Source organism: Dermacentor andersoni, chromosome 7, assembly GCF_023375885.2.
Source record: "Dermacentor andersoni chromosome 7, qqDerAnde1_hic_scaffold, whole genome shotgun sequence".
Taxonomy (NCBI): domain Eukaryota; kingdom Metazoa; phylum Arthropoda; class Arachnida; order Ixodida; family Ixodidae; genus Dermacentor; species Dermacentor andersoni.
In genome coordinates this window covers 176,553,834-176,577,610 of record NC_092820.1, presented here as the reverse complement: position 1 = coordinate 176,577,610, position 23,777 = coordinate 176,553,834, and the positions used below count along the sequence as shown (strand labels likewise).

The 23,777-nt window shown below is 46.4% G+C and overlaps 1 protein-coding gene across 1 annotated transcript in view; it reads left to right on the top strand.

The window, feature by feature from the left end:
- The window catches only part of GEFmeso (Guanine nucleotide exchange factor in mesoderm), a 197,977-nt gene that overhangs the window by 71,659 nt on the left and 102,541 nt on the right, over positions 1 to 23,777 (top strand). Inside the window, exon 9 of the mRNA XM_055071604.2 lies at positions 2,176 to 2,337. Coding sequence (XP_054927579.2) covers positions 2,176 to 2,337 — 162 coding nt within the window. The remainder of the gene's footprint in view (positions 1 to 2,175; positions 2,338 to 23,777) is intronic.

Sequence of the window (23,777 nt, the reverse complement as noted above, 5' to 3'; positions counted from 1 at the left end):
AATACTCTCGCGCACATTCACACAAGAAAATGGCGTTGCACAAAGTTGCATTCTGAACACGACGCTCTTCATGGTCAAAATGAACTCTGTAAATAAGACCATCCCATCATCTGTTATGCACTCATTTGCAATTGGCTTGCCACGCCTCAAACTTACCCACCTGCGAACAACAACTACAAATAACGATAAATAATCTTACAAAATAGGCTGACAAAAATGGTTTCAGGTTCTCAACACACAAAACTGTTACAGTTCTCTTTTCCCAGTAGCGAGGGTTACACCGCACTCCAGCTCTCACATTGCATGGTACAACGCTGCCAGTCAAAGAACGCTACAAATTTCTAGGCGTAACGTTTGACATTAAACTGAACTTCCTGGCCCACATTAACGCAACTAAAATTAAAGCAAATAAAGCATTAAATATCCTCAAGGTTTTATCACATAAGCACTGGGCATCTGACCGAACATGTCTACTACGTATATACCAGTCCCTTGTACGTAGCATCCTCGACTATGGCAGTGTAGTTTATGGTGCAGCTAGGCAGTCCTACATTAAGCGACTTGATCCAGTTCATAATCTCGGCCTACAACTGGCGAGTGGTGCCTACAGGACATTGCCTGTACAAAGTTTTTACGTTGACTCTAATGAGCCTTCATTACAGCACCGCAGAGCACAACTTACACTTTGCTATGTATTAAGAATTCGGTCATCACCACAACATATATGCTACAACATCGTAACACAGTGCAAATCACGAGTACACTACACAAATAAACAAAACATGATTTGGCCACTCATCTTACGACACGAACAATATTGTCAGACTTATGATGTTCCTCATGAAGTCCTACAGGTTGCTGGAAGGCCACCAAGATTACTCCCGTGGTGCAATTTTACACAGCTATGTGACTGGACACTAACACATCTAAAGAAAAAAGACATTCCACAAGAACACATAATACAAGAGTTCCGAGCTATTCAAGAAAAATATAAAAACTACGCGGTATTTTACACTGACGGCTCTAAAACACAAGAATACGTAGGTTCCGGGATGATAACGAAAAATTGGGAAAATAGCATTCAGATAAATAATTTTTCTTCAGTCTTTACCAACGAAGTTTATGCAATATGGATGGCAGTCAAGAAAATTACTACAGACAAGCAGAAGAATGCCATTATTTATGCCGATTCATTAAGTGCCCTGAGAGCTCTAAACTAAAACTCCGCGTATGAACCCCTGCTTGGCGATATCTTAAACAGTATGTAACAAGAAATACGGAGGAACCGTATGATTCTGCTGGGTTCCAAGCCATGTTGGGATAGCAGGAAATGAAGCTGCAGATAGAAGCGCATCCATGGCAGTGCACAAAAGCGTAACACACAGAACACTTCCATACAAAGACAGTATCCGAGCGGTTCGTAAGGCCCTAGCATCAAAATTTCAACGAGAATGGAACTTGTACGTAAATAACAAGTTACATATGACTAAAACAAAACCCCTGCTTCGCGAGTGGAAATCATGCATTCAGCAAGAACGGTTCTATGAGGTAATGTTATGTCGACTTTGAATTAGACACACGCATCTAACACACAATGTTTTACTTCGAAACGAAAACCCACCAACATGCGAGAAATGTCATGAAACGCATACAGTAAACCACATAATTATGTCATGTCCACACTCTGAAACACAGGGGTGGAAACATTTCAAAAATTTGTATCAGTTACATATTACATTCACTAACTTGTTCGAGTTTTTAGATGAAACTGGTTATCTACATCGACTTTAAGGTAACACAGCTAATGCTGCCTTCACATTGGATCTTATACTGTCCTGTGACTGGTGCAGCATGGCCTTAGTCGCTTTTGCACCATTAAACCCAAATTAACTAACTGACCTCACAAAGACACTATGAAAATAATTATTAAAATGCTCTGTGATCTGTTGAGTGTCAGTAATTATGCTGTCACCAATTTTAACTTTAGAAACATCCTGTCTACTTTCTTTTAAAAAATTCCTTAATAAACTGAGAAAGACTATGGTTGAAGTAAGCACTGTGAGACTCGCTTACTTTTTTAAATAAATTATTTTTCAGATCAAGAAAAATAATCAAGTTCTTTTAACAATTACTTCCCTTTTTTCATGGCTTGATTTTGGGAAATCTTGTACACAGAACATAGTGAAGCACGTGGACAAGGAGAGCCCAGGCTACCCTGATGTGAAGAATGCCCTGTCGGTGATGACGGGCATAGCGTACCACATCAATGACATGAAACGGAGGCACGAGCATGCAGTACGAGTGCAGGAGATCCAGTCGCTCCTTTACGGATGGCAGGTAAGCTATGATGTTAAAAGAGTGCTTAATGAATAAAGCTTCATTAATCATATGAAACAAAGTGAAAGTGAATGTGATGAAGTTCTTATACAAGAGTTCGAAGACAAAGGTACCTTCATCGGTACACTCAAACTTCATTATAATGAAACAGGATATAGGAAAATAGTGGTATTACAGACCAAATTATATTTTCGGTGATATCCTCATAGAGAACTTAACACCTCATTCCAGTGAAGTAAAATTGTCTTGCCTATGAATATTACAAACGAAATTGGTTTCTGAAACTCAAAAATACCTGATCGTGCACGGCAGGTATGTGGTTTTCTACTGGGTTTGACACTTGCTCAGTGCGGCACTTCAAAACTCCCATGTCCTTGCTTCAAATGGGCTGTAACAACATCAATCTGAACAGTCAACACCACTGAAGGCAACACAAGTCTGAAAGTGAATGTGTGAAGAAGTCCCAATACAAGAGTTTGAAGACAAAAGTACCTTTATAGTTTATTTGTAGACATATGTCCTCTCTTGTCAAATTCAAATGTTCAATACATTCATAGCTGTATTTAACAATCTGGGGCTCAATCGACAATGGTTTTTCTTGGTAAGATCAGTTTGTCATTGTAGGCTTGCGTGAATATTTGATATTTTCGAATAATTTATTGAATGTTATGCTGTTTAATACTTGCTTTGGCTTGAATTTCAGTATACAATGTTTTTGAAATATTCGAAATTAACAAATATACATATTCCACATATAAGTCGCACCCCCAATTACAACACCCTTGGAAAAAAAAGGGGGAAAAAAAAATTCGCATGAGTAATCCATAAACATAGCTGCATACAACACTCAAATATTTGTAAAAACAGTCTCCATTCACAGATGCACGAATCATCCACAATGTATACTGGGCTAGTGGCTTTGTTCCCCACTTCTTTGGTGATGCTGATGGTGGAAAACTTTGCCCTGAAGATGGTTTCACGGTAGTGCAGCTCGTGCTTCCATGAAACCACACGTCAAGGCAAAATTTACGCTCCCACGAAGCAACACCTTAAGTCGAAGTTGGCGCATAACTCACACCTTGACATTACCATTATATAAAAAAAATAAAAAAATTGGTGCATGCATGCGCAAGTAAACTTTTAACTTCAAAACCTGTATAATCGATAGCTTCAGTTTTGGCGAGTAAGTTGGATCACATAAACACAAGGCAAAGACAAATTAATTCACGGTCACGTACTGATTTCTGCACCTCCTCTATTACCCAAGGATATTATTCGCAGTGGCCACATGGCTTCCCGGGAGCCACACAGCTGTTCTGAATAGATCTATGTCAACGCAGCACTAAACTGTAACATTGGTGGCCGACACCTGACAAAGCAGCACTGGTTAGACCTAACAGCCAAGGCAGGTGCGCCGGTGGACGCAAACTGTCGTGGGAAGTTAGTCGCTCATTGGTGATTGGGCCACAGATCATGTGCTTATGCTAGAGCGAGGATCGTAAAAGCGATGAGTGTGCCTACCAAATTTTCCTGTATGCTTACGGAATGGAACAGGCATCATGCCGCTGTTGGGATGCCGTCACGATCGTTCCATCGTCATCGCTCTAGCTTCGTCATGCCTTCGTCATCACGCCATTGTCATCATACAGGCTTCGTGATACAGTCGTCGTGCCCGCAGGGATGTCTGTGTCAACAGGCGTTTGGTGTGTTGCAACACCTCATACCTGAGCACATGGGGGTTGGATCCCCTGGCATTTAACCGTGCACGGCTTAGCCGTGTCCGGGAAAAGGTGATCTTCGGGGTTGAGCTGTTGCCGAGCGTTTGGACCTTTATGGCCCCTTGGCAGAGGTGAGCAGAGGCCCCTTGGCCTCGGCTTCACGTAGACGGCAACCCCTGACTGACCCACCCGGGGGAAATCGATAGTTGCCTTTTCCTATCGCCCTCTCCAATCTTCGTATATCTCTCTCACTTCCAATCTCTCCTGTATCCTTATCTTTTCCTTTTATTTCCAATTTTCCAGGCAGCGAGGTTTAACCTTGTGTGGGTAGCCAACCTTGGGTGTACCATATTTTGTTATAGCAGTAACGTACAGCTGGCATTTGCAGGACCTGTTTTGCACTTTCCGAGGTGTACTTGTTGGGCTCCATAGAGGGTGGCTGGCTGGCATTGTTGGCTGGTATTGTTGGTGAGTGACTGGCATTGCTGCCGAAAACAGAAGAGTCCTTTGGATAGTTCTTTTTCCAATCTCCCTGATCACCCTCAGAAACAAGGGCACATCGAAGTACTTAAATTTTTTGGCCACCACTGAGAAAACTTTTCCAGGTATCATGTGACGCATTCTGAAACACTGGAAAAGAGCGTGAGAGTCATCTCACCTTTTGTTGTTGCCTGCTTCAGTGGCTTAGTGACTATATGCGCTTCCAAGCACCAAGTCGCGGGATCAAGTCCCGGCCATGGTGGCTGCATTACCTAGTTCACGCTTACAGTTGATATTATCTGCACATAATTGCGTACACATACCCACATTTTGTTGGGGATTTGATATTTGACGTAGTAGTTCTGCGGAAGCCCGCAAGGTGGAGAGAAGTAATGAATAAAGGGAAATCAGACATCCACCCGTTCGTAGCAATTGCTACAAAGGAAACCCATACGGGTTCCTCGAAAGGAAAGCCTCATAGTTGAAGAAAAATTCGTCCTGGTCCGGGACTCGGAACCCAGGACCACCGCCTTTCCGGGGCAGCCGCTCTACCATCTGAGCTAACCAGGCGGCTAGCAAATGGCAGGGCGAAGTCGAATTTGTCGACAACACGAAGCATAGGCAAGTGTTTGACGTAGTAGTTCTGCGGAAACCCGCAAGGTGGAGAGAAGTAATGAATCAAAAGAAATCAGACATCCACCCGTTCGTAGCAATTGCTACAAAGGAAACGTTCGTAGCAATTGCTACAAAGGGATTTGATATTGTTTTGCGATGTGATATGGTATTATGCATTCTCTGGGATCTATGTGGTGTGATATCGTGCATTCTTTATGATCTGAGGGATGTGATATTATTTGCGGCCTTTGTTTTGTGATAGTATACATTCAATTTATGTTGCTATAATTCTTCTATAATTTCTTCGGGCTCCTGTTAGGTTTATTAGTTTTTAGTTTATACAATTTTATTATGTCTGGCAATAGGTATTCTAAGGAGTGTTTAGAGTGGCTATTAACTTTCTTGCATGTTTCCTGTAAACTTCTTTGTATGAACGTCTCTAATTTTGACAAATGGTTGCCTGCAATTCATATATCTTTCTCACCTGTATCCTTTACTAGCCGCTGGCTGTCGGTCAGAGCAATGTTTTTCGTGCTTTCCGTAGTTCTCTGAGAAAAAGGGGGGGAAAAAAAGAAAAAAAACGAAACATTAGATTCAATTTTGATCGGGGTGATACGCAAAAATGCTCGTGTCCCATGCATTGAGGGCATGTTAAAAATCTTCTGGTAGTCAAAATTAATCTGGAATCCCCCACTACGGCTTACCTCATAATCAAATTGTGGTTTTCGCATGTAAAACCCCAGAATTCCTTCAACTTTTCTTGTTGGGAAATGTCTAAGTTATGCTATAGACCTAGGTTACAAAGCTACAAAGTTAACTAATGGTGACCTTCTCTTGGAACTGCAAGATAAAAAAAGCAGTATGAAAAGCTACAGCTCTTTTGGGGACATTCCAGTTGCCGTGACCTCCTGCCGAACTAAGAACCCCATCTGCGGTGTTATTTCATGACAATATGATGGAGCTGACAGAGGCCGACCTTATGGAAGGTTAGAAAGATCAAAATTTGATCAATGTGAAATGAATGAGGATGAGGTGCAACGGGAAAGAAATCCAGACAAACCACTTTATTCTCAACTCCGGCTCAAGTGTGCTACCCAAGACACTCGAGGCCAGCTATGTCAAGATCCAGTTCAGGCCGTATGTTCCAAATCCTCTGTGGTCTTTAAGTGCCAGTGATTTGGCCACAGTTCACAGAACTTCCGAGACAGCCAAACTCGTGTGAAATACAGTACCCACAGAAAATTGTGAAAACGTTCTTCACTGTGATATGGGAGCATGCTGCCTACTCGTGGTCCTGTTCATCATTGGAGAAAGGAAAAGAAATCGTAACATCGAAGTGAAAGAGAATATTTCATTTGAAGAGGTATGAAAGCAAGTGTAATATCGACCAAAGAACAGCCTTGCTGAAGTGGTGCATCATGGCCTCTGGCGACTGTCTGGCCCACACCCGCCATGGTTGCTCAGTGGCTATGGCGTTGGGCTGCTGAGCACGAGGTCGCGGGATCGAATCCCGGCCACGGTGGCTGCATTTCGATGGGGATGAAATGCCAAAACACCCGTGTACTTAGATTTAGGTGCATGTTAAAGAACCCCAGGTGGTCGAAATTTCTGAAATCCTCCACTACGGCGTGCCTCATAATCAGAAAGTGGTTTTGGCCCGTAAAACCCCACAATTTTTTTGTCCGGCCCACACACAGTGAGCCAGCGGTGACGCCATCCGCTCCTTTGTGGCTTCAGTTAGTGCTGCTCTGCCATCCAAGAGAGGCCCATCAATCTCTGGTCTTGTGGCCTCCGAGGTTTCGTCTCTTGAGATGAGGCCTTCCCTGCAATGAAATCGCTTGCAAGAGCAGGTGTCCTACTCTCTGCAAGAGGCAATGGACATGACTCCCAGCCAAACGGCTTCAGCTAGAGCCTTAGGAGCGGCATGAATTTCTTGGCCCCTTCTAAAGAAGACAAATGTCGCATCACGGCACCCAGGAAGGGCTCTGTGAGCTAACTCTTCTCTTTTAAACACAAAGCACAAAAACCACCTTCAACATGAATACACGAATATTACATTGGAATGTCAGATGTCTCTTCCACATTCTAAATGCTGTGAAAGAACTCCTACATAAGTATAATCCGAAGGTGCTGTGTGTGCAGGAGAGACATTTAAAGCCCATGCAAACAAACTTTTTCTGGCAATATGCCATTTTCCGCAAAGATCATGATTATCCTAACGCCATGTCCAGCGGAATAGCAATAATTGTTGGCAGATTCGTAGCTTGTTAGTATTTAGCCCTTCAGATGGCCCTTGAGGCACTATCAGTATAAGCAGCTCTATTCAATAAATCAATTACTGTCTATTCTATTTACATTCGACTGGATCATCACCTCAGCAACACTGAACTCTATAGTGTAATTCATCAGCTCCCTGAAATTTATGTGGTCGTTGGTGACTTCAGTGCCCACAACAGCATGCTGGGAGACTTCTGGTATGACTCGAAGGGTCGACTAATAGAAAACTTTCTTATGACTTCTGGTGCTTATAATTCCTGTTCTCAGATAGATTTAGAGATCGGCTCTCCAGCTCTTTTCCTCCACTTGCGTGGAGTGTCATCAACAATCCTTTTGGAAGTGACCAATTTCCTGCGACAATAAATTTGTTAATACAAGAAAACTGTCTTTTGCATGTCCCTAGATGGAAACTATCATCGGCAGATTGGTTGTGTTATAAAGAATCAACATATACTTGTATAACTTAAGATCTTAACAGCGATTTTAGCATAGACGATGCAGTAGCATATTTTACTGCTTTTAATGTAGATGCAGCAGAGAAATGCATTCCTCAAAGAAAGGGCAGTTCATCTAAAAGACGAATTCCCTAGTGAAATAATGACTGCAAGCAGGCGTGAAACAATATAAAGCCTGGAGCATATTGCGCCGATTTCCAACTGCGGAAAATCTTGTTGAGTCTAAGCATGTCAAGTCACAGGGAAGGTGGATGCAGAGACAGGCAAAAAGGGCAAGTTGGGAGAGGTTTCCATTAAGCATAAACTCTTGCACACAGGAGGCGAAAGTCTGGAATGGTCTAAAAGGACTTAATAGGAAACCCAGCCATTGCCCCTGGGCGACGACCAAGGGAATACATTTGAAGACCAGGCTAACACCTTCGGGGAAGATTTCTAGCGTGTATCCAGTTTAGCAAATTATTCAGACGCATTCCTCAGACATAAAGCAATAGCAGAAAATAAGGCGCTGAACCATAAATTGGATTGGATAAACTTTATTAAAGGTCCTGCAGGACACGCATCAGTGCGCAGTTGGCATGTCCCACGCAGGGACCGACAGGGAGTACCTGGCGGGCACAGCACGGGCCTGCTGGACAGCCCATTGCTGGTCTTAGAGTAGTGGGCTTTGTAGGGTCTTCTCCCACTTGTCCGAGGTAGAGTTGGGTGGAGCGTTTCTACACTCCCAAAGCACGTGTGCGAGTGTCAGTGTTGCCGCACGAGGGGCACGCGTCATCGGGGTAGACGTCCGAGTAGATGATGTGTAATGTTTTAGTGTTGGGATAGGTATGTGTTTGTAACAAGCATAGCATTAGCTCCTGTGGCCTGTTTAGTTTGTCGTGCGGGGGGTGGAAAGAGACCTTGTTCTAAGTAGAAGTGTTTAGTGATTTCGTTGTACTTTACTGGAGTGTCCCTTTTCGCCTCCAACTCGTCGAGACGCGGTTGCCCGGGGGGTCATGCCGCGGTCAGTAAGCGTGCATGCAGTGTTGTGGGCTGTCTCGTTGAGGTTAGGCGGGGCACCTGGGATCCAACCCAGATGGGTGGGAATCCAGATGACGGTGTGGGGCTTGAGGGTGCTCGGATCAGCGTTGCAGAGGATGCGTAACGCTTGGTCGGAGACGACTCCTTTCTCGAACGCTTTGATGGCCGGTCTCGAGTCGCCGAATATCACCTCTCGCTTGTCGTCAAGCATTGCCAGGGCTTAGGCTACTTGCTCCACCACCTCAGGGTCATGTGTGCATACCTGCCAACTCTCCAGATTCACCCGGGAGACTCCCGATTTTTTACTGAACTTTCCGATTGTATGATTGCTGTCTTATATCTCCCGAAAAGTGGTCTCTGTTCGCACAATAATGGTTTTTGCAAAACTGGCACCGCAGAATCTACAGCTGCATTGTAATCGTCAGCATCAACAACAACGGCCGCACCAGCACCATCAGTATCATCGCCTAAGCAGCCAACTACAGTGTCTAGTAAGCCTACCAAAGTCAGAGCCAATGTAGCTATTGCATTTCAGGCATGCCTTCCTGCATGGTGCATCTTGTTCCTGCTCTTTGTGTGTGATTAGTGTTGGCTAGACCGTCTGTATGTGGTGCACCGTGTAAAGTTAGAATCTTTGTGTGCTTGGTGCCATGGCACTATCAAAGCTTGAGAAAAGGTATTTGCAGAAGTTCTTGCGATCTGATACTTCTGAATTTCCGTGCTTTTTGACATCAAGAAAAGAACATTTTGCATATTGTACAACGTGTGGATGCAACGTCAGTGTGTCTCGCTGTGTCAAAGGCGACTTGAAACTGCACGTTTCCACGGCGAAGCATCAAGGCTATGTTCGCACCGCTGAGCAGCAAGGCAACACAGTGAACTTTCTCCGGAACAAGTGCAACGACGGTGTCATACGTGTGGAGTGCCTGGCTATGGGATTCCTCGTCAAGCACAACCTACCCCTTAGTGTCAGCGACTACGTTGGGCCTCTTCTACGGAAAATATTTCCGAAACACGACGAGGCGAAGCGCTATGGATGTGGACGCAACTTTGAAACGCAAATCTGAAGAACGCGGATGTGACCAACCTGAAATTTATTTCACAGGCATCGCTCTCGAGTCTTTGTTTCTTTATTCAGAGTTTCCCTCAGCTGCTGCCCCGAAATTTCAATGATTCAGCTGAAGACGCTTTAGATGCTCTCGAAGCTGAGTTTGCCACATTGCAGGCGTGCAGTCTTCCAGAGGATATTCTGAATGAAGAAAGGTTGGACGTGCAGTGGTCTACGGTTGGAAAAATGAAAAACACTGATGGAAAACATGTTTCACCGAGTCGCTAAGGTGATGCTGGATTTACTCGGGATACTGCATATCAACGCAGAGTGTGAGAGGATTTTTAGCACGGCGCGAAAAACTAGGACTGAGTTCCGCTCATCAATGTGCAACACTACCCTCCAACACCTGCTGCTAGTGAAGGGCTGTCACTCTGGACCATGTTTTGCGCAAAGCTACTCCGTCAAATTTTTGAAGTGAGCAAAGTCTGCTACTGCAAGGTCCTGCAAAGGTTCCCATCGAACACTGCCTGAAAGTTTGAACAACCTCCCCCCCAACCCCCGGTCCATGCCCACCCCCCCCCGATCCAGATTTTTGATCTCGCCACGTTGGCAGGTATGTGTGTGAGTACCGTGGCAGTGTTTCGGTTCCCCTGCGAGGACGCAACCGCGATGAAGGCTAGGTTGCCGTGATAGGTGGTGGCGTCCACGAATGCGACATCATCTGCTTTCTTGTCTATGCGCTTAAGGAATGCAGTTGCCCTGGCTAGGCACCTGCCTCGATTGTGTTCCAGATGTACGTTTTGCAGAATGGGTGTGATCGGGATCGGTTAGCGGAGTTCACAGGGAACGGGCGTAAACTCCGGTAGATCCTGGGTGGTCGGTGGGAAGTCACCGAGCTCACGCAAGCTGTGGCAGCCGATCTTGGAGGTCATCAGTCGTATCACCTGCGCTCTCTCTTGAGCCTCGGCGACCTCTTTGAGCTTATTGTGCACCCCGAGCTCGAGGAGTTGATGCGTCAGTGTGGTGACTCGGAGTCCGACGGCCCGCTTCACTATTTTTCGGATGAGTGTATTGAGCTTGTTATGCTCCGATTGTTTCCACTTGTGCATTGCGGTGACGTAAAGTGACAGGACGAACGCGTCTACGAGACTTAGCAGATTGTCTTCTTTGAGGCCATGGGGACGGTTGGCCACTCTGCGTGCGAGTCGTATCGCGTTGTCCATCTTTGTCGTAAGCTTGTGGACCGTTTGAATATATGATCTGCACGCCTAGATTATCATTCCCAGGACTCGGATGGAGTTGACCCTGGGGATGGGGTGACCGTCTCTGGTGCGGACGATGATGGTGCGGACGATGATGTCGCGGACGATGATGTCGCGCTCGGTCGGGGGTTTCCACCCTTTGGGCCTTTTGCCATGTCGTTTTGGACAGTTCAGCAGCAGCTCAGATTTGGCGGAGGAGCACTTAAGGCCCGTGTGGTCATGGTAGTACTTTGCTGTTTCAACTGCAGAGCGGATTCGATGAAGCCGTCCGACCCCACGGAGCACCAGATGATGATGTCGTCCGCATATGCCGTATGGTTGAGGCCTTCAAGAGGCATTCGGAGAGTCCGATCATTGCCAAGTTGAACAGCGTTGGCAAGAGGACGGAGCCCTGGGGGGTGCCACGCTGCCTGAGCTTGACTTCTTCCGACATGAGGTCTCCGGCACAGAGCATGGCCTTGCGATGGGTTAGGAAAAAGCAGACAAACTCGTAGAACTGGCGTTTGAGCCCTAGGTCTACAATCGCTTTAAGTATTGCCGAGTGCTTGATGTTATCGAAAGCCTTTTTCAGGTCAAGGCCGAGTATCGCGTGGGTGGCCCCGATGTCTATCTTGCGTCGAAAGCCCGGGTTGGAAACCAATCATGCGGTGTTTGAAACAATCTTGCTCTTCGAGATACCGGCCGACTCCGTTGAGTATGACATGCTCGGCCACCTTACCCACGCATGACGTGAGCGAGATGGGGTGAAGGTTATCGATGCCAGGCACCTTGCCCAGTTTTGGAATGAGGATTGTATGGGCGAGTTTCTAGGCTTCGGGTAACTCGCCCCACCCCTACATGTCATTGACGGCATCCGATACATGACTGAGGGGACGTCTAAGTTTCGCAGGAGCTTATTGGTTATGCCATCTGGGCTTGAACCATAAATGTAACTGGAATGAACCCTATAACCTACCATTCAGTGCTGCTGAGCTCAAAGCATCCTTGAACAACTGTATGAGCTCTGCCCCGGGACCTGATAGAGTCATCTACACAGTGATTTAACATCTTCACCCTGACACAAGTAGTATGACTGCGCCTTTTCGACACCATCGGGGCAAGAGAGTACATTTCACTGCCATGGAAAGAAGCTATTGTGGTACCTATCTTGAAACAAGGAAAAGGTCCATCCTTAGTGGCAAGTTACCAGCCCATAGTGTTAACAAGCCGGCTCTGCAAGTTATTTGAAAAGATGGTTGAAGTTATTTGAAAAGATGGTTATTACATCTCCTTGAATCAAACAGATTACTTTCCCATGTTAAATTTGGTTTTTGAGAAGGCTGTTCTACAACCGACCACCTCGTACGCATTGAGGCATGCATTCGTTACAGTTTCATTCACGAACAATTCTTTCTATCAGTGTTCCTTGATCAAAAAATTGGCTGGGGCTTCATCATCATCATCATCATCAGCCTGGTTATGCCCACTGCAGGGCAAAGGCCTCTCCCATACTTCTTCAACTACCCCGGTCATGTACTAATTGTGGCCATGTCATCCCTGCAAACTTCTTAATCTCATCCGCCCACCTAACTTTTTGCCGCCTCCTGCTACGCTTCCCTTCCCTTGGAATCCAGTCCGTAACCCTTAATGACCATCGGTTATCTTCCCTTCTCATTACATGTCCTGCCCATGCTCATTTCTTTTTCTTGATTTCAACTAAGATGTCATTAACTCGCGTTTGTTCCCTCACCCAATCTGCTCTTTTCTTATCCATTAACGTTACACCTATCATTCTTCTTTCTATAGCTTGTTGCGTCATCCTCAATTTCAGTAGAACCCTTTTCGTAAGCCTCCAGGTTTCTGCCCCATACGTGAGTACTGGTAAGACACAGCTGTTATAAACTTTTCTCTTGAGGGATAATGGCAACCTGCTGTTCATAATCTGAGAATGCCTGCCAAACGCACCTCAGCCCATTCTTATTCTTCTGATTATTTCAGTCTCATGATCCGGATCCGCAGTCACTACCTGTCCTAAGCTTCCCTTACCACTTCCAGTGCCTCACTACCTATTGTAAACTGCTGTTCGCTTCCGAGACTGTTCAACATTACTTTAGTTTTCTGCAGATTAATTTTTAGACCCAACCTTCGGCTTTGCCTCTCCAGGTCGGTGAGCATGCATTGCAGTTGGTCCCCTGAGTTACTAAGCAAGGCAATATCATCAGCGAATCGCAAGTTACTAAGGTATACCCCATTAACTTTTATCCCCAATTCTTCCCAATCCAGGTCTCTGAATACCTCCTGCAAACACGCTGTGAATAGCATCGGAGAGATCGTATCTCCCTGCCTGACGCCTTTCTTTATTGGGATTTTGTTGCTTTCTTTATGGAGGACTACGGTGGCTGTGGAGCTGCTATAGATATCTTTCAGTATTTTTACATACGGCTCGTCTACACCCTGATTCCGCAATGCCTTCATGACTGCTGAGGTTTCGACTGAATCAAACGCTTTCTCGTAATCAATGAAAGCTATATATAAAGGTTGGTTATATTCCGCACATTTTTCTATCACCTGATTGATAGTGTGAATATGGTCTATTGTTGAGTAGCCTTTACGGAATCCTGCCTGGTCCTTTGGTTGACGGAAGTCTAAGGTGTTCCTGATTCTATTTGCAACTACCTTAGTAAATACTTTGTAGGCACCAGACAGTAAGCTGATCGGTCTATAATTTTTCGAGTCTTTGGCATCCCCTTTCTTATGGATTAGGATTATATTAGCGCTTTTCCAAGATTCCGGTACGCTCGAAGTCATGAGGCATTGCGTATACAGGGTGGCCAGTTTCTCTAGAACAATCTGCCCACCATCCTTCAACAAATCTGCTGTTACCTGATCCTCCCCAGCTGCCTTCCCCCTTTGCATAGCTCCCAAGGCTTTCTTTACTTCTTCCGGCGTTACCTGTAGGATTTCGAATTCCTCTAGACTATTATCTCTTCCATTATCGTCATGGGTGCCACTGGTACTGTATAAATCTCTATAGAACTCCTCAGCCACTTGAAATATCTCATCCATATTAGTAATGATATTGCCGGCTTTGTCTCTTAACGCATACATCTGATTCTTGCCAATTCCTAGTTTCTTCTTCACTGCTTTTAGGCTTCCTCCGTTCCTGAGAGCATGTTCAATTCTATCCATATTATACTTCCTTATGTCAGCTGTCTTACGCTTGTTAATTAACTTCGAAAGTTCTGCCAGTTCTATTCTAGCTGTAGGGTTAGAGGCTTTCATACATTGGCGTTTCTTGATCAGATCTTTCGTCTCCTGCGATAGCTTACTGGTATCCTGTCTAATGGAGTTACCACCGACTTCTATTGCACACTCCTTAATGATGCCCACAAGATTGTCGTTCATTGCTTCAACACTAACGTCCTCTTCCTGAGTTAAAGCCGAATACCTGTTCTGTAGCTTGATCTGGAATTCCTCTATTTTCCCTCTTACCGCTAACTCATTCATCGAACGGCGATTGGCTGGGGCTTAGCTAAGGTTAAGCCTGGGTATCTCGAAGCGAAAAGGTTCGGTGATGCTTTTGGTTTAGCTTATGGTTATGCTTTATGATTTAGCCTATGGTTATGCTTACGGTTTAGCTTATGGTTACGCTTTATGATTTAGCCTATGGATATGCTTACGGTTTAGCTCATGGATATGCTTATGGTTAAACTTATGGATATGCTTACGGTTTAGCTTATGGTTATGCTTTATGATTTAGCCTATGGTTATGCTTACGTTTAACTTATGGATATGCTTTGGTTAGCTTATGGTTATGCTATACGTCTGCCTTGTGTAGTTATGCAAATTGCTTATCAATGATATATACCATAAGTTATGCAGGGTTATTAAACTTTATCCCTTCAATCTGTGGGTAGCCTCTGTGCTGAAATCAAACATGGACTTACAGGTTAGAGTTATCATTCTGGTCTACCAATGTGGGTTCAGCAGAAGGGCCATCATCTCCGCAAGTTTGCTGAACAGATATTTCTTCTTCATTGTTATCATTATTAACGCTCTCACAAACTGCCATCAGTTCAGCCACAGACACACCAGCGGAGTATCTTTGCTTTACCCCCATGATTGCCTCCTTGTTTTCGTCAAGCATTTTGACGAAGGCATTACCGTTTAGTATATGCACTTCGTTACGAAAGGGGAGGTATAGCATGACGTGTTCTTACTTGTAATTTTCGACATCGTCTATACTGTAGTTGTGGCACCTGAGTATAGCCGGTATTTTCCTCTTCTTCTTCATCGTGTTGATATTGTATTTTAGCATGAATTCGGCGTAGGTCACATCTTCCATGTTCCCAGGTCGTTGCTGGTACCACTCAACGGGACTTTTGTGCCAAATGTTTAGCGAGACGTGCCTGTCGCACTTCTGGCGTTTCAGACTCGGCTTTGCTGCGTCGTTTAGCGAGACGTTCTTCTCGTTGTTCGGGTGTCTCGGACGCTTGTTGAGCTTTCAGACTCATTTCTTCGCTCCTTTTGAGCCAACTCCTGCGGTAGCACTTCTGTATCGGTAGTATCACTCTCTTTCCGTTCCCTGTTGAATGCGCATGCCTATTCTCTGGCAAACGGTTATATAGTTGGCCTCCGCGATAAACACGTGCTTGCGGCGAACGTCAAACGAAGACGCATAGCGTGCGGCAGTGGCCACCTGCGCTGCGCGTGACGTCACACACGGCAGCAGCGAAATTTCAGGCGACGGAGTTGTCGGCGGCCACCTGCGCCTTGCGTGACATGACTCGTGCTCCGACATATGCTGGCTCGTGCAAAGCGCAGTGTTGACTAGCATAGTGAAGCTTTTCGCTTCAAATATCGCATAACACAACCTGGCGCAACGGAACTTCGACAGACCTTTTGGTAATGGACATCTATGGTAATATGCTTAATATAATGTGAAGTTACCTATCTGACTGCGCATTCTGTGTTAGAGTTGGCGATGCCCTATTGAAGCCATTTATTCAGGCAACTTGTGTACCACAGGGTGGCATACTTAGTTGTACTGTTTTTATAGCAAAAATTTATTTCCCAAGTACATACATTCCACAAAGTATGTTTTATTCTACTTACGTTGGTGACGCACAGATGAGATTGAAATCCTGTAACCTCGCAGTCTACGAGCGACAGATTCAGCTTGGCCTGAATAAAGTGTCGAAATGGGGGATTGAGAATGGACTCAGGGGACGTATTCTGGGAAGATTGCTTTCAACGGTACTATCGCCTTGGCCATCAGGCACGTGCTGAATGGCTGGTTGAGCAAAACCGGATCAGCCGATTGGCTGGTTGAGCGCTGCGTCACGCAAAGGCAATAGTATTTGCGAAAGTGTGAGAGCATACATCCCCAGGTTAAATCCCCTTTGTAGCTCCTGCGTCATATTCCCTAGAAATGGAGCCCTACTACCGGATCTTGATATTGAGTTGCATGTACAGCGATTGCCTGTGAACACCAACAATAAATTGTTGGTCATCATCTTAGAAGCAAAACTAAGCTTTATTCTACACACAAAATACTTCAAGAACAAATGCCAATAAACAATGAACATCCTTAAAATTTTGTCACACACAACATGGGCAGTGATGGGAAGTGCCTCATGAATCTATACAAAAGCCTTATAGCAGGCGCTTAGGCCACTGCCGCTGGATAAAAAAAAGAAAAGAGGAAAACAAAACTTGAACAAAACTTGCGTGCTGCCATGTGCAGCGAAGATGACATAATCCACTGTGGCTCCACCAGTCGACGACTGTTGGGGATTGGCTTCCAAAAAGCACAAGCAATGCGCCAGGAACATGGTCACCCATGGTAGCTGACGCATCCTATCCTTGACAAGCAGCGCTGTTTGGGCCAGCCAAGCGGTCGCGAACGGTGCTGTTGCTCGCTTCCATTGAAACTCTTCTGATGCGGCAGCCCGCAACTTTTTTTTTTTTTTATCCTGCTGTGTGGTTAGACTATGAAGCCATAGTGTATAAGTCTGCCACTCCAAGCACCCTAAAGATGCTCGATCCTGTTCGCCATCCAAACGATGGGCTGACAGCTGCTCAACAGACGTAGCTGTCGGCCCATCAATTCTGGAAGCCGACGTTCTACACCATAAAGCCAGTTTCTTCATGGTGGAGGCCTATGCAATAGTGTTGGCTACTAAACACATTAAGAAAGCAAAGCTCCCAAAGGCTATGGTGTTCACAGATTCCTTAAGTGTCGTCAAAGCTTTACAATTGCTACAAAAATATAAAAATCCTGTAATCAGCTACCTCTATTCACTGCTCTGCAATACGAATGCATCTAACCAACAGGTTGTAATATGCTGGGTTCCTGGGCACAGGTATATAAAGGTAACGAGCTTGCAGATAAAGTGAAAACTTCCATAGCAACAAAGCATAGCAATTTGTCCATACCCGTTCCTGCCATAGACTTGAAGCCATTCCTACGCAGAAAACTGAGGAGCTATTGGCGACACTTGTGCGATGTGCCAACATTGAATAAGCTCTATGTAATTAAAGCACTTTTGGGCAGTTGGCCATTACTAACTGTGGAAATGGCGTGGTCCCTCGATCCACGCCAGCAGGCCCCAATCCTGGCCAGCTGCGCCCAAGAGCTCTCAGCCGGGCCCCGAACCACCGCTCGCGCTCACAAGTCACTTTGTGTTCCACGAATTCTTTGACTGCTGGCTCGGATGCCGGAGTTCCCATACTGCCCCTCCCTCTGCGAAGGCAATGATGGCACTGGCCCAAGGTGACTTGCAGCGATGGCACAGCACCCCCGGCGGCGGGCAAACCTTGCAGACTGCTGCACCGAACAAGGATCGGCGGAGCAGGCAATGTCCGAGTCACCAATGTCTTCCAGGAACCCAAAGGCCCTAAACCTGGCTGGCTTCCTGGACGTATGCTTCGCGAAGATGCGGCAGACTAGGTGGTGGAGCCTCTTGAGTTGTCGAGGTCTAGCAGGAACCAGAAGGCCCTAAACCATTCCCGGAGCCACACCTGGTCGGGTCTTCCTCGTTGACTTAGTTCTGACTAAAGCCCTTGAAACTTCGTAAAATAGCACCTCACTTTGAAGAATGCTGCCTCCTCCCAGCGCGCTCTGGCCGATGCCGCGTCGCTAGTCGCCTAATAGCATCATGTGGGCCCTTGTGCCATGCTTCAGCGCCATTTTCGCTCGAGAAGTGTCTACGGAGTGGCAAGGAGCACATGTTGGCGCCGTTGCTATGCTCGAGCAGTGTAGGTGGCGCCATGGTCGAGGAGGGAGCGTGAAAGAGAGGAGAAATGAGTAGGAGTGAAGGTGGAGGAGTAGAGTGTCGCTACTTTATGAAGTTTAAGGGGCTTTAGTTCTGACGAGTGCATACAGCAGGTCGCCGTAAGTAGCTACTGCCTGCTTGCTGCCATTCCACCGCACAGAGACCACACGGCACCGCTCCATGCAGTTACCAGGAGGGGAAGATAGCAGACTGTGATGATCGTCGCTCGACTGGTGCCGCTTCCACTACTGTTGGCAACTGACCTCAAGCGCCCATGAAGTTTTCGTCATAGCCGTTGTTGAACTCCGCTTCTTTGGAATTGTCGTCATCGTCGTCTTTGCTGCTGCCGGCTGGCGCCGAGGAATCACCACCTCACCTTATAGCGCCTGGGAAGGGCCCGTGGGCTAACCTTCGCCTCTTAAAGGGATAGTGAATAAAAAATTTGTCGCCGAGATTTCTGTCTCCAGTGATAGCTGTCGCACCGAGAGTGACCAAAACAGCACTCTTTCTGAGGAGAAGTTAGCGAAAAGTAATTCTTTTAATGAATATTTCTCAAATCACAGCACCTACCGGCCTCCTCCGAAAGCTCTGGCAAAACCGGATGTCACGTCACGCTTACCCACCTCGAGGCCCATCGCGAGCGATCGTCCACACTGAGCGCGCGAAGGGGCGAGTGGACGTTTGCAGCGACGCGCTTTCTTTGTTCGACCGCCCTATTCGTACCGCTTCCTCGTGTGAGCTGTTCGAAAACCTCGTCTTTCATCTCGTGGATTTGTGGTTTGATGTGTGGAGCAGCCGTGTCAACGCCGCAAAATGCCGAGGGTCTGCTGTGCGCATGTGAAAACGGCAGGCAGCGGTAGTCTTTTTCTCGCGTACTTGTTCACGCTGTAGTTTTGCGCACAGATGCCGTTTGACCGTAATTTGTCGTTTGTACGACGTTCTGAGCCAGATGTTTGGCCAATTCTGCCAGAATGAATCGAAATCCGCATCGTCTGAAGCGACGGCTGACGAAAACAAATTCGCCGACATGAGACTAGTGGCGCCATCTCGTGTTCACCAAGGGAAGGAGTGCTCGGCTGCGATGAAACAACGGGACGCTGAAACCGCTGCGCATGTACTCGTTCACACCGTGAATAACAAGACGTTCCCTGCTCACAGAGGCGCATTTCAGTCACTGCAGATGCCTGGCTTCAATCCTCACCCGTTGCTTCATCGTATCTATTCTCAAAACAGCTACTTGCGCGCATCAAGTACCTGCCGCGCGAGAGTCGGCAGCCGACTGTTATGCTCATGCCGCCGGCCACAACTGCTCCGATGGCGTAGGTACAGGGAGGTTTACACGCGTCAATATCTTCAACGATTTCTACGTTTCTTTTTTTTTTTTGTACAGTGTGTACTCGCGGCACCTGTATTGTGCATTGGTGGCTTTCATGTTTTACGCGCTAGCAGCTACCCATCCAAGCGGGCGGAGCAAGCCGCTTTGCGCAGTACGCAGAGTAGCCTGACAGTAGCCTGACATTGCATAGCCTGAAGCATAAGCGTCCTCGCTCTGTTGAAGCCAAACATGGCAAAGCGTTTGCATGAGTGAATCTAGAGTCACTGGAAATAAGTGAATCACGTTGGGCGCGCCGCCACGGATGCAACGCTGTCAATGAGGCGTGCGCCTCTGGTCTCGCTAACTCATTCGTGACAGGTGCGAGCTTGCGATCCCAGCCGCAGGAACCGCGTTTATATGTGGCTTCCACCTATGATGCCGCCCCTGATCTCTCGAGGCGAACGCGTGAACATGGAATGCACAGTGTAAACACCACTTTGCTGGTCCAGACTCTCTCGGCACCGCGGAAGGGGACTGCTGCGGCGGGTCGTCGTCAATTTCGCTTGACGACGCGGACGGATCGTAGGCATACGCCTTTATCTTTCGTGGTCGTTCAGTAGGCCGCTCATCCAAGTCGGAGTCATAAGTTCCGCTCATAGTATCGCTCTCACTAGAACTTTGCATTTTGCACTGCGCAGCGCGAGGAAAACAAAACTGCGCAGCCGGCCAGCTCGCTCCGCGGCTGCTGAGGGTAGGTGTGACGTCAGATCCGCCGGCTCGTTGTCGGGAGCGCTTTGCGAGTGACGCGGTGGCCGCTCATAGAGAGTCAAAAATAAAGCCATCCGCTCAAAAGTAGCCCGAATAATGACTATATACTATAGCAATCGTGTCTTAGGAATGCAATTGTGGGGCTTTCTCTATATTCTTCGATTTTTATTCTGTATCCCTTTAAGCACCTAGCGCAAACCCATTTGTCATCATGGAGACACGAATACTACAGTGGAATGTTGGAGGACTCATTCATAACCTTGACAATATTAAACTCCTACACAAACGTAATCCAATATTGCTGTGTGTTCAAGTGACATATCTGAAACCTACGAACACTAATTTTCTTCGTAATTATACCATCTTCCGAAAAGACTGCGATGAGGTTAACGGTTCCAGTAGTGTAGCAGTAGTAGCTGACAAACCTGTAGCTGGCGGACACGTCGCCCTTCAGACGCCCCTTGAGGCGATGTCAGTTCGGGCCATTCTTTGTAATAAATTGGTCACTGTACGTTTCATTTATATACCCCCGCACCATCACCTCAAATAAACTGACTTTTATAACCTAATTTATTAGCCTCCCGAGCCTTACATACTCGTGGGAGACTTTAACACTCGCAACATGATGTGGAGAGACTCACGATGCGAGGCGAGAGGTCGACTCATAGAAAACTTCCTTTTAAACTCCAGTTGGTACCTCTTCAATAAGAAGGAACGAACATATTATAATCCTCATCATAATTCATATTCGTCAATAGACCTGTTGATCGGCTCCATTTATATCTTCCCTGATTAGAATGGTGCGCAAATAAAAGTCCATTCGGAAGGGACCACTTCCCAGTAACGCTAAACTTAGTAACCCAACATGACTTGCCTCCGCATGTTCCTTTCTGGAAACTGGCCTCAGCTGACGGGAATGTTTTAAGAAATCCACATCTTTATCGCAGGATTTTATAAATAATTTTAGTATAGATCATGCTGTGTTATTCTTTACCGCTTTCATCGTTGACGCCGCTGTAAAGTTAATTCCTCAAACAAGTGGCAAGTCATTCAAAGGACGGGTCCCCTGGTGGGATAACGATTGCAGACAGGCACAAAGAAGACAAAATAAAGCTTGGGGGCAAACTACAAGAATGTCCTATAGCCGAAAATCTAATACAATTTTAACATGTGAAATCCCAGAGAAGAAGGACGCGACGACAGGCCAAGACGGCAAGCTGGCAGAGGTTTCTCTTGGGTATAAATTCGTCTTAAGAGGCTAAAGTATAGGACAGGCTAAGAAGGCTAAAGGGACAAGAAATTCATCCGTTGCCCCTAGTGAACGATGAAGCGAACAGCTTGTAAGACCAAGCTGGTGCTGTTAGCGTACACTTTTAGTGCCTTTCCAGTTATAATCATTATTTTGAGGCATTCCTCAAGCACAAACAGCAGAATGCAAGGCCATCGACCGCAATTGCAGACAGAATGAATCCTATTACATGCCTTTTAACATTGCTGAGCTGACTGCATGTCAGAGCTCTGTATTTGGACCTGACAGGATCATGTACGACATGATTGAACACCTTCACAGTGATACTCAAATAATTCTACTCGCTCATTTCTATGCTATATGGACTGCCGGGTACCTTCCTACTGTATGGAAAGAATCTCTTGTGGTTCCAAATATGAAATAAAGCAAAGACCCCACATTAGTAACAAGTTACCGTCTGTTGTGTCGGCAGCGGCAGGCAAGCGGGGGGCCCCGACCGGCGAACGCGTGGCTAGCGCCGGCGCAGTGAAGGACACACGGAGCTAACTGCTCCCGATGAAAACCGGAACGAAGACTCAGCCGACCCGCGGCCGTTTATTACTAATAAAGGCTTCACATGCCAGATGACACCTCCCGATTGGTACAAGCTCGTCACATGACAGAAGAGGGGTGCGCCATCTAGCTAAACAACTACAAAACATACATGTACGATGACACAGAGATCTGACAGGGGGCGACACTATACTACATCATCCCCCCCTGGAAACAAAGCAAGCATACAGTGAAACGCGCACACAAGACGCGCACTTAAGTCCAAAGGCAATTTCAGTTCGTTCCCCCCCACGTTCACACACGCGCACCAGTCGCACACAAAGCACGGACTTCAGTCCACAACAAATTCAATCCATCCCCGCCCAAGTTCACATACACGCGCACCAGTCTTGGGCACCAAAACACGGGCAGTCACTCAAACAAAGTCCAACAAGGAACACGGCACAAAACTCACTGCACCGCAACAAGGAACGCATTTTACCTGTGTGAACGAAAAATGTGAACTGCCTCCTAAATGTCACAGCGAGGCCCCTAGCCGTGGAATTTCGAAGACGGCAAAACGCTCTACATTCAAGAAACATTATCGTCAAGCCACGGAGGCCGTTTTTTGACACGATGAGGACGCGTGCGTACCTCAGAAGAACTTTGGGGGTTGCGACGCGTTTCGGTCGACTTTAAAGACCCAGTTGTCCCACTACTATTTCCCTCCCCCTGGTTGAAAAATTGAATGTGGTTGTCGCTCAAAGCTGGAGAGGGTTGCCCAGGAAGCTCATCTCGAAGTCCCAACAAGTCCTGGGATGCTACTGATTCCCCCACGGAATCAGAAACGATTGCTGACTGTGTAGACTCGGAAGCGATACAGTCAGATGCACTACTTAAGTGATGCCTATGAAAGGACGATGTCACGCCAGACGAGTCATCGGAATGACTATCCAGGTTTGAATACGAGTAGAAAAAATCTTTATCAGTTGTGGACAATGTACTATGTTTTGAATTATCTACTATTGTAGTTAACTTAGACGCATTCCACGTCTTCCCATCACTGAGTACAAAAGAGGATGGTCCTACCTGGGCCTTTACTGTGCGAGGTTTACTGTACTTAAAAAATCTTTTCTTGGCAAGTTTTACTTTGATGGTGTCTCCCACCTTGATACGAGTTGCCTGAGCACCTCTCCGTTTGTCTACATACTGTTTAGTTTGCTGCTGTTTCTGCGAGACTCTCTCGCGAACTTTACTGTTCTGAACCGCTGTGTGCTTAGGCAACCTGAAGTTGCTAATATCTATCTTTGAACGGGGTTGACGACCATGAAGTAGGAAAGCTGGGGAGAGACCCGTTGTAGCATGTGGCGTAATCCTATAAGAACCCAAGAATTCTGAAATGCTTTTCGAAGCATCTCGACCTTCAAGCCTTGCTACCTGCAGGTG